This window comes from Centruroides vittatus, unplaced genomic scaffold (assembly GCF_030686945.1).
Source record: "Centruroides vittatus isolate TY-2023 unplaced genomic scaffold, ASM3068694v2 contig_459, whole genome shotgun sequence".
NCBI lineage: Eukaryota > Metazoa > Arthropoda > Arachnida > Scorpiones > Buthidae > Centruroides > Centruroides vittatus.
In genome coordinates, this window is record NW_027122255.1 from 1,378,220 (window position 1) to 1,390,700 (window position 12,481).

General features: G+C 35.0%; 1 protein-coding gene across 3 annotated transcripts in view; it reads right to left on the reverse strand.

The window, feature by feature from the left end:
* Taf3 (TBP-associated factor 3) overlaps nt 1–12,481 on the reverse strand; it is a 102,932-nt gene that overhangs the window by 64,491 nt on the left and 25,960 nt on the right. For all 3 annotated transcript variants that reach the window (XM_067272910.1, XM_067272911.1, XM_067272908.1), the window contains exons 5-6: nt 3,545–3,745; nt 3,217–3,290 (exon numbers count right to left, since the gene is read on the reverse strand). In XM_067272910.1, coding sequence (XP_067129011.1) covers nt 3,217–3,290; nt 3,545–3,745 — 275 coding nt within the window. The remainder of the gene's footprint in view (nt 1–3,216; nt 3,291–3,544; nt 3,746–12,481) is intronic.

Here is a 12,481-nt window from a genome sequence, read left to right on the forward strand (position 1 = left end):
TCTTCCACTGATTAGTCTTCATTTCCTCCAATAAACTTAAAGAATTTGTATCATCCACACAAGCTATTGCAAAAGATTAAAAAAGCTACAAAACATTTTGTGACTTTGATTTTCTACCATACTTCCTGAGAGAGCTGAGAAAAAAGTTCTGTGGAACAGAAGCTAATCAAAGGTGTCCAAGGCAGTCATCTGATCATGTGCATTTTCTCCAGTGTTCCACTGGGTTGCAACATAGACAAATGTTCTTGCTGGGCTCACAAGCTGGTAGTGAAGAAATCCAGATAGCTTTGTTTTCTGGATGGAGATTTCACCATTTCTGTGTGGTATGAAAAGTTTCATACCTCACAATGCACTTTTACCCATCTGGGTGACATTCAAGTTTTAGTAATCCAGGAAGACACCCAGATTGTGTGAAAGTGGCCTAAGCATCATAATTTACATTCAGTCTGTAATATATGATTTATTTAAATACAGTTGACTCCACATAACTTGACACCCAGATAACTTGACACCATAGGTTAATTAGTCAGTTTTCTGTGGTCCTGGCCGACTTACATAGGCAATAATGTTATTAATGTTAAAAAACTTGGTATTACTCGACATCGTTTAACTCCTCACCACTGGATAAATCAACATACTTTTTCTGTTTCAAACTTTTTAGACGTCTGATAAGTCGACTCCCCTCCTGAAAAAATGAGTTCACACCGTACAATAAGCTGTGTGGTGTGAACTCATTTTTCAGGAAGGGGAAGTCGACTTATCAGAATTCTAAAAAGTGTGAAACAGAAAAAGTATGTTGATTTATCCAGTGGGATGAGTTAAACGATGTCAAGTAAACCGAGATTTTTAAGGTTAATAACATTAATGCCTATGTAAGTCAGCAGGGACCACAAAAAACTGACTACGTAACCAACGAGTGACGAGTTATCCGGGTGTCAACTTATGCGGAGTTGACTGTATACACAATATAGATCAGAAAATCTGAAATGGATTTCTAAAGTATATACAGTGATGCCTCGTATAACGTATGCCTCAAATAACGGACGCTGCGAACAACAGACTTTCTGGCATAATTGGTGACTGCTCCATGGATGCGTTCTTTAATAGCGTCACTCTGCGTCTCCGCTACTATGGGAGTGCGCTGCTGTTTGTAGGCATTTAGGAATGATGGTGAAAGAAAGATGGCACTTCCCACACTATCGATAGTATCATGATGGAGGAATCTATAATTCTAAAATATGAGCTTTAAAAGGTAAAAAAAGGGTGCCAATTGTAAAATTTAACCATAAAATGGATTATTTGTTAAAAGAGCATTCAAAATAGCCTCGAAAAAAGTTCGTAAAGACACTTACATCACTGCGTGCGCTAACTGGCGCTTTCACAATTTGTAAATTCTCATTCATAAGACCACATAATGGACCCGGAAACGAAACTATCTGAGCCATGGAGAACGCCATGTTGCTTTCCACCGTAAACTACTGCTACAAGCGGCCGTTTTTGCCGTTCAACGGCGTGCACTCCCACCGGAATTTAGGAACGTGTTCCGCAGGAATTTTTAAATGGATATCGCTCACGCAGAGTTACGCAAAGGAATAAAAGAACACACCCCATGTTCATTTTTTTTATGATACAGTACGGTTATTTTATGCTGCGGAATGAATTAGATGTTTTAACATGTATTTCTATGGAAAAATGCGTTTTGTATAACGGACGTTTCACTTAACGGACGTGAACCTGGAACGGATTAAGTACGTTATATGAGGCACCACTGTATTTGATTCTTTATTCTGTAGGAAGTTTCTTTTGAGAACCTATTTGTCTATTTGTTATTAGTTTCTCTACATCTCACTAGTTTAGATTAGATTTACATATTTAGGAATAACATCTTTAAATTTATTGTATCTTTTTCATTTACACAAAGTTTGACAATAAGAAATTTAATTCAAAAAATATTATCATCAATTAAAGTTTCTTGCTGTCTAAAGCTTTAATTCATGAAGAGGGGAGCAGAAAAAAAAATCTCTTAAATTCAAGAGATTAAGACTCAATTATGAAACAGTCTACAAAAATATTAAATTAACAATATTTTGAAAATAAAATTAAAATTAAAAAATACTAGGAGAATATCAACAATTTTCAGTTATTGATTTTCAATCCTGATTATTAATATATTTTTGAAAATATAAATATTTTGTTAAGGCTATTTGAAATGCATATTCAAATTCATTTAAAAAATTATTTTACTTTATGAATATTCATGCTCTATATTTCTTTAAATGTTATAATAAATTTATAATATTTTTGGCATAAATTAAAAAAAATAGACAACAAATAAAATAAGAAATGCACATTTCTGCTATTACAAAAATAAAATGTAAACCAACAAGTCTTATGAAAATTATCAAATGTATTAAAAATGAATCCATTTTAATTTACTGAAATGACAAATTCATGGTGTTAAATGAATTCTATATCATTAAAGTAAATTGAAATAAATGGGCAGAACAACATAATAAATCTTGTCATGCAGAATCCACATATGAAAATGAATTAGAAAAGGGGGAAATGAGCGAAACAAGAGCAGAGTTCTCATGCATTTTCATTAAACATTCCTTAGGATTAAAACTTTTATGCAATTCATTCTAACAACATTTGAGTTATATTCTGAAAATGCAGGCTTCAAAATAAACAGTTAATAATTTTAAGAAATTGTATAATAAACTAGATATTTTTGCTTTTATTAATTTATTTCAGACTTTAAAGCTATCAGAAATATTAGAATTAAATTCATTAAATTTATGATTATTATTTTATTTTTTTTGTCAGGCAAATCATAATTTTAAAATATATTTTAATAAATGTTGTTATTTAATAATTAATTAATTTTAGGTTTTTCATTCACTTTATTACAAAGTAAACAGCAAGGTTTAAGTTAGGGAAAAATGGAAAGTATTAATGGTAGACTATGGTAGAATCATGCAATACAAAATACCTAATGATATAAATACAGGCAAAAAATAAATTAGTTTTTGGGAAATAAAATAATGAAAATCTTAATCATAAAAGATAAAATATTAGAGTAATTAAGATATAATAAACAAGCATTATAAAGGCAGTCATTCTATACAAGGCTTAAGTTACTTAATAATGTATAATAAAAAGCCAAATGATTTAAAATATATTTTTTGCGTAAATTATAATTCAACAAATACATACATTTTGGTTGAAGTTGCAGAATTTCCACCCAATTTAAAAGTAATTTTCGGAATGCTATTATCATCTTTTGGTTGCTAATAAAAATAAGATTCAAATATATACATTTTATTTCTAAGCCTTTTTAAATCTTACTTCTGATCTTAATCTTACTTTTTACTTCTGATTTAAATAAAAATATTTAAAAACTAAATTTCATTATGTTTAAACTTATATTTATCTGTAAACGAATGCAAATAAATATATAGCAGAGAATTAATTTTTGAATCAATATAAACCTAATTGTTAACAGTTTCTTCATTACAATTACAAGGGATTAAACTCAGAATACCTTTTCTTCCTTCTCTTTTGTTTTTTTCTTTTCTTTTTCATTTTTAAGTTTATTCTTCTTATCTGATTTCCCCTTTTCAATTTTATCTTTAGGTTTAGCTTTCTCCTTTAATTTCTCTTTTCCTTTCTTCTTGGATTTGTCCTTTTTATCTACTTTCTCTTTTTTCTCTTTCTTCTGTTCCTTTTCTTTTTTCTCTTTAATCTAAATATAAAATGTGAATATAAGCATATAAATTTCATTTTATTATGAAAAATTTCTATGATTAATGATTTTCCCTAAATAAGATTTAATCAATCAAATTTGTTCATTATAAAGGGCAAAAATAATTTAAAAATTAATATTAGAAATGGTTAAGAACCTGATGCAGAGCCCAGAAGGAGTTTGAAAATGTTTGTTTTTGTTGTTTTATTATAACACTGTAATTGGTTCTGAGTGCATCATTATAAATTACTATTAGATTAAAAAATTTTGATTCACATTGTTTGATTTTTGAACAAATTGCACTTGATTTTTGCCTGATGTTTTTAACATCAGTTAGGTGTGATTTCTCTTCTGTATAACATTCCTCGCATGAAGTGAAAAATTGTTTTTGTCAATTATTAACTGCATAAAAATGGCTGTTAAATTTTTGCTATTTCTGTTCCTATCACATAATTTTATTTTATAAAAAGAATGTATATCAATTATTTAGAAACTGTCAACTGTTGTAAAATACACAGTGATTTTTAACAGATACAGTAGACTCCTGCTAATTTGGCTAATTTTTGCACAGTGGGTTGCCAAATTAATGACAGTGCTGGCTTATTAGAGTATAGATCTAAAGCCAGCCTGAAGTCACCCTACAATACAAATTCTTTTTGGAGGCAGCAGGCAAAAAGTATAGTGCTGACATGTAGCACTGTACACAGAAATGAAATGTGAATAAACAGAAAAACAGGATATGTGACATGACTAACATTTTCATGAAAATGGAAACACCTAGAAAGACAATCTTCACCCGTGACTACCGGTACATATACAGTCCCAATACAGCCTCTTCAACCTTAAAATTCCCGGTACACAATTTCCATTATCAAAACCGTCAACGAACCTGACGAAGACCTTGGTGGAGGATCGAAAACGTTAGTTTATTTGTTAACTGTCGTCTTGTGTACCAGGAATTTTAAGGTTGAAGAGGCTGTATTGGAAACACCTAGGTCAGAGATGGTGAATCTGTGGCACATAAGGAAAAATCATCTGGAATCTATCACACAATTTTGATTTATCATCTGTCTTTTTCAATCATTCTTTCAGTTTATCACCTGATCATCCTTTTTCAATCAGCTGTTTTACATTTATCTAATTAAAATATATTTGTTTAATTTCTTTAAAATATCATTATTCAAAGTTAAACTTTAGCATGCATAAACATCTTTAAAGCTAAGTATGCTTACTATACTGCATGTGGGTTCAAGAACATTTGCCATCCCTGTCCTAGGTGATTGCACTGGGGATATACCAGATAACTGATAGCCTATGTATTTAATTTAAGTAGTCTCAAGTCTTTAGAGACTTGAGACTACTTAAACAAAACACATTAAATCCAGATTCTACTGTATATAAAATATTTTCAAATTTCAAAATTCTTCAAAGAATAAAGAACAAAAATAAGTTTTACTGTTATTCCCATAATAAGGTGCCAACACAAAAAGCAATATATAAATTTACAAAAAATAAATAATTTCTGAAAACATGCTTTTAAAATTAAATTTGTAACATCTTATTTGATCAAATCAAGAGCCTGTTAGAATATTATCCAGACTTTTGATTTGATTGAATAAGACGTTACATAACTGGCATTCAAACAGGAACCGTTAGGTCATTTTGTTATTTGATATTTTGGGATTTGCAGTTGAAAGTAGTCTTTACTTATAATTGATTAGTCTTTTTCTTCATTACCTTTTGATATTCCTAATTGTTGGTTTGTTTTTATACATTTTGTGGTTTCTAGTATTTTTGTTTGTAAATTAGCTAACACCTCTAACAGTAATTCACAATGGCTGGTGTTCCAGTAAGCAAGAAGAATTCCTCATCTTACAGCAACAATTATCTTTGTTAATGCCACATGTTACGGCATTAACCCATAGTCTCACTAATATAATGTCAGTTATTACTTCCAGTACTGTAAAACCTCCAACTTTTGGCCAACCCAAAGACAATGACATTTCACCAACTCCAAACGTTCAACCAATGACATCAACAATGAACTCTCCTCCTCTGATGGTGATAATAAACAACCCAATCCAAACAACTACATGCAAGTTTCATGGCAGCACCGAATATCCTGTCATCAAATTTATACAGGATATGAAACAGAACTTTACAATGAATCATACTCCAACTACATGATGGGTCAGATTGCCACATTTTCACTAGAAGGTGGACACGAAAAGCAGTGACATTCAGATGGGAGAAAATGAGTAGGTACTAATTGGCAGTTATTTAAGCATTTATTAAACAAATTATATACTCCTATAATAGATGAAGTTGCATTGGCTAGACAAATATTTAGCTGGACATATGATGGGAAAACAGGCATAGAAAATTTCATTTGGAAAACTGTCCAACTATATCAAACATGGAAACCATATGGACAGGATAAAGAACAGATTCATTGCTTAATATCTCAATTTTTGTGGTGATTTCCTATAACCGTGAACGAGTCAAAAACAGGGCGAGGCAAAGGCAACAAGAACATTTATTAACTCACATACATCCGACTTGGACCTTACACGAAAAGGACGCCTCCTATCATGAACAATTGACAAACAGAAGTGTACATTGACCAGACAATAAACAAAAACTTAGCTTGTATATACGTAACCCGATCCCGAGCGGTTCTTTGACGGTCGGACACACAAAATAAGCGGATAGCGACTGACTAAAGCGTGGTTTACAATGACTAATATGATTAACCTTAACACTCCTCCTTAATCATATTACAGCATAACTTTTTGAATATTACACGATTCAAAGGTTTTGTTAATATGTCAGCAAGCTGATCGACGCTTTTAATATGTTTCAGTTCAACAGTCGTGCCAATATGCTGCTGAATAAACTTTCTCTGAATCTCAATATGCTTTTTACCCTTGGTTATCTTTCCTTGGTGAGCATTTTTAAGCATGTGAATTGCCGACTGATTGTCGACAAATAACGGGGTGGGTTTATCATTCTTTAATAATCTCAGTTCAATTCCTATTCTTCGTACCCAGCAGATATCGTCGATAGATGAAACTGCTGCACGGTACTCAGCCTCAGCTGTTGAGTTCGCCACGAGACGCTGCTTTCTTGAATACCATACAATTGGACCTCCTCTCATGATAAGAACTCCACTTGTGGAATGTAGACTATTGGCGTCTCCTCCGTAATCCGCATCTGTATATGCTATCAATTTCGGATCTTGGTTAAAAAATATTCCAAAATGTGTAGTTCCTCTTAAATACTGAAAAATTCTTTTAATCATCTTCCAGTGACTTTTCATGGGTCGATTACTGAATCTGCTCAGATAATTGACGGCGTAGCTTATATCTGGGCGGGAAATTGTTGCTAAATAAAGTAAGCTTCCGACGGCTTCGAGGTAACGATTTTGTTTTTCTAGTGTCTGGTCATTGACAAGATTTTCAAAATTCGTTTTCATTCCTGGCTCTATCGGTGTATTCATGGCGTTCACTTGATCATACCCAAATCGTTTTAATATTCGTTCTGTGTAATCAGGTTGACTCACAAAAATTCCCTCAGACGACACTTTTATCTTCATACCTAAGTATGTCATGTGTGATTGTAAAGTCCTTTTATAAGTAATTTCAAACTTGTCATTCAGTAACTTCAGAATCTTGAAAATGTCCTCTTCATTTTGGGTGGCAATGAACCCGTCGTCTACAACTAATATTATTATCACACTTCTGTCGTTGTTATAATAAATGCACGGATCGTCATCGGTATTAGCGAATCCTATTGTGAGAAAAAAGTCAGAGATTTCGTCGTTCCAATCTTTGGCGGCTTGCTTTAAACCGTACAGACTCTTTTCAAGCTTGCAAACTTTTTCTGTCCCATCAGAGAATCCTTCCGGCTGGTTCATATATATCTCTTCTTTGAGATTGGCATGTAGGTAAGCTGTCTTGACATCAAAAACTGTTACTTTCATTTTACTGGATGCTGCGTGACTGAGCACAAGTCTGATAGATGCATGTCTGGCCACGGGACTGAAGGTGTCTGAATAATCGATGCCTTGTCTTTGTTCGAATCCTCTCACAACAAGTCTGGCTTTCATCCTGCCGTCCTGCTTACGACGTAACACCCATCTGCATGTAAGAGGTTTTGCATATTTTGGAGGTTCCACCAAGCTCCAAGTCTTCAGTTTGATCAGGCTGTCGTACTCGTTCTGCATAGCCTTATACCATTCTCTGTCCTTCAAAGCCTCCTTAACTGAAATATCCTCGGTTTCTCCTATCATGGCATAGTTGTGAATGAGTCTCATCTCATAATCGTTAAATCTGGTTGGAGCCTTTAGTTTTCGGCGATCTCGTAAACTTCGTTGAGTTTCCTCTGGCGGTTGTGGTCTTTCATCGGTTTCTTCTAGAGTGATGTATCGTGAATGATTCTGTGAACATCTATCATCCGAATCCTCCACGGTTTCGTCTTCAGTTTCAGGCTCTTCTATCTTCTCTCCTGTTCCTTTTTCTTTTATGCAGGTCTCGACTTCGGCAGTGCTTCCTTTAGTTTCAGACTTTTCATTGAAAATCACATTGTCAGAGCAGACGACCTCCTTTTCATCTGGTAAGTAGATTCTATAACAGGGTGAATCGAGATCATATCCGACGAAGATTCCTTTCATAGACTTTCTCTCCATCTTTCTCCTTTTATGATCTTCAATCAACACATAACATTCACAGCCAAAGCTTTTTAATTTTGAGATGTTTACCATACGTCCAAACCAAAGTTCGGCAGGACTTTTGTCATCTACAGAGCTCTTTCCTGTTTGATTAATGGTGAATACAGTGTAGTTAATAGCTTCAGCCCAAAGATTCTCGCTTAAATTTCTGGCATGTAAAACAGATCGAGCTGACTCTACTATGGTGCGCATCTCCCTTTCTATTCGTCCATTCTGCTGCGGTGTATATGTGTTTGTTCTGGTATGTAAAACTCCAAGCTCCTCCAATAACTCTCTGGTAGTCGAATTTTTGATTTCTGTCCCGTTGTCAGACCTTAGGCTTTTCACTTTTCTTCCAAATTGATTTTCAACTAGTTTCATGTATTTATCCAATGCTGCAGGGGCTTCATCCTTGGTTCGTAAAAAATAAACAGTTCTAAAATGAGAAAAGTCGTCCTTGAATAAGAGAAAATATCTTGCCTTTCCCAGAGATAAGGTATCCATTTCACCTAAGTCAACATGTATCAGATCCAATACTTCCTTCGCTACCTTGTTATTTCTTGGGTGAGAGATATGATGTTGTTTGCCGTAGACACAGCCAATACAAACGTTGTTGTCCCAGTCATCAATATATCTTATATTGTTTTTGTCCAAAATACTCTTGCAGTACTTCACATTCTGATGTGCCAGTCTTTCGTGCCAGACTTTGATTGAGTTGGCCACCATACATATTCCTGTGATCTCTCTGCGGAACATCATTTGATATAATCCTTCGAGTCGTTGTGCTACTGCTATTTGCTCCTTTCCATCGGCCGTTTCGATAACTGATGTGTTGGCATTGGCAGTCTGAATAAACCCTTTATCCAACATTTGGGTAACTGAAAATAGATTGAATGATATATTAGGAACATATAAAACGTCTTTCACGGTTGCTGGATACCATTCCCTTCCATTAAAGGCCTCGAGTTCGACGTCACCTACTCCGATTCCATTGATTTCTGTGTTGTTCCCGAGTATCACTTTCGTATGCTCCTCCAGCGCTTTGTAGTTTGTCAGCCATTCCTTCCTGAAGGTCATGTGCTGTGTGGCAGCACTATCTTGATACCAAATATCCTGTCGGTTTCGTCTTGAGTTCTTGTCATTTATTTTCGTAGACGTCAATCCTACAGTGACAAGAGCTCGTCGTTGTCCTTTGGTCTTATCTCCTTTGTCTGATTCGTCTGACTTCTCATTTTTACATTCCCTTGCAAAATGGCCCTTTTGATTGCAGTTGTTACAATTGTAGGTTTTCCTGCAGTATTCAAGATATTTCTGACACGGCTTATTCTTGCAATATTTCTTTATATGTCCCTTTTGTCCACATCTAAAACATTCGACTCCTGAATTTTTCTGCTGACTTCTGTCCTTGTTACCTTGCGTTTTCTGTTTTGAAATGAGGGCATTCTGTGCGATTGGTTCCTTCTTGTCGTCTTCCTTCAGTCTGTCTTCTTCCAGTCGAAGTCGCTCAATTAAAGTGTCGATGTTCTTGTCCGTTGGATTAGCATTATCCCATGACGTCCTGAAGTGATGTAGTTTCGGCGGCAGTATTCCGAGCATTCTTGTTATAATCCAGCTTTCCTTAATTGTTTCTCCTTCAGCTTTTAAGTCTTCTGCATATTGTTGAACTGATAAGCAATTCTCCACTACAGACTTACTTGAATCATACTTATAATTAAAAAAATTTCTCTGTAGTCCTTCAATTGTGAGATCGGACCTTTTACCATACAAAGTTTCTAATTTGTGTATCATACTATACGCAGAGGTGCAATTTGCAATTTTCTTTGCGATATTACTGCTCACATTTAAACCTATACAAGTTTGAGCGTCTAAATCCTTTTTAATCCACGCTGCGACATCTGCCGCATTATTCGCATCTTCAGGTTTAAGAATGATTCCGTTCGCAACGTCGTACAAGTCCTTCGATCTCAACGTAAGATTTAGCTTAAACTTCCATGAGATATAATTAATATTTCCCTGCGAGTCTTCTGACAAAGTTTCCATTTGAGATTTCACGATATCCATATTGACAGAGAGCACTGACGAGGTTGACCGACGAATGAAGCTCGTCAAAGATGGCGATTGCGGACGATGAACGAAGATGTGGCTGACACGTGTCTCGACGCAACTTGCGGTTCTCAATTTATGCAATTTCCTTTCTTTCAGACAAATTCGACTGTTGAGATTCGTTCACGGGACCTGGGCCCATAACCTGTGGTGATTTCCTATAACCGTGAACGAGTCAAAAACAGGGCGAGGCAAAGGCAACAAGAACATTTATTAACTCACATACATCCGACTTGGATCTTACACGAAAAGGACGCCTCCTATCGTGAACAATTGACAAACGGAAGTGTACATTGACCAGACAATAAACAAAAACTTAGCTTGTATATACGTAACCCGATCCCGAGCGGTTCTTTGACGGTCGGACACACAAAATAAGCGGATAGCGACTGACTAAAGCGCGGTTTACAATGACTAATATGATTAACCTTAACAATTTTCCATTCATTTGATGGAACATCTAGAAGTAAGACACTACTCTTCCATTAACAAACTAGTTAGAACAGCCAAAGAATACAAATTCTGCAGACAAACAATGGAACCTTGAACTACAACACCAACTGAGAACCATGATCTAGAAAATACAATCGACTTCCGGACACATTGTCAAGACTACCACACGAAACCAAGGAGACACCCAAAACTAACTTAATGGAAAAATTACTAGCCATAATGGATATATCTCACACTGATGACATAATACAGGAACCCAGAATGGACAGACTTATATAAATATTTAGAAAATGGGGAATTACCAACAGATCCCAAGTCAGCAGCCAAAGTAATCTGTAAGTCACAACACTACATGCTAACTAGTGACATACTATATTATGTTATACTATACTATATTAGATTAGATAGTATGGGTCACCCAAGACCCATTATACCAGTGTTCCCCAACCTATTTTGTGCTATGCCTCACTTAAGCCTTTCTAAAATTCTTATGCTCCCCTAAGATATACACTTAATTGCCACACTGTTGTCATAACCACGATGAAACCCGATCCTTTCATCAAAGTCTCTTGCACTTTCCAGTCGTTGCCAAACATGACCTGGAAAACCACAACTCACATGTGTCCATCTCAAGGTCTGGGCAAAGAATGTCCTTTCTCCTCTTTCACCGGCATCAGGACTTCATTCATCTCTTTGTTCTCAGAGGTTCCCAGAATTGTTAATCCAACCCCAAAGGAAAAGGATTATAAAAGGAAAGTTTTGGAAGGAAAGGGAAACAAAGAACAAAGAAAACTAAAACTAACTTAAATCAATATTTACAATAAATATAGCGTACAGCAGCTATATGGTTAACTTAAACTCTGGACGAATCAATTTTCAAATAGCCCCCTTAAAAATCAAATTTCCCCCTGTGGGGCATGGGCCCCATGTTGGGAAACACTGCATTATACCAAAAGGACCAAGAGGCTCCATTCTGAAAATCTTTCACAATCACTCAATTGCTGGCCATTTAGGCGCAATCAAGAAAATCCGTCAAAGATGTTACTAGCCTGGAATAATGGCAGAAATCAAGAATTACATCACTGCTTGTCACACTTGTCAAACCACTAAGTATGACCAATGAAAGACTGCTGAATTTATGACCAGTACTAAAGTTACCCAGCCTGGAGATAAAGTGGGAATCAATATAATAGGGCCATTTCCTCTATTTTGAAAAGGTAATAGTTATTTACTAGTAATTACAGATTATTTCAGCAAATGGACTGAACTATTTCCATTAAGAAATGTTACGGTGCCAACAATTGTAAACTGCTTTGTCAATGAGTATAGCTGCAGATATGGCAGGCCAAAAACTATAATATATGACAATTCATTTCAAGATTAATGACAGAGGTATATAATAATTTAAAAATTAAACATATTTTAACAATGCCTCATCACTCCCTGTCCAATTTTACAGAACAAGTTAACCG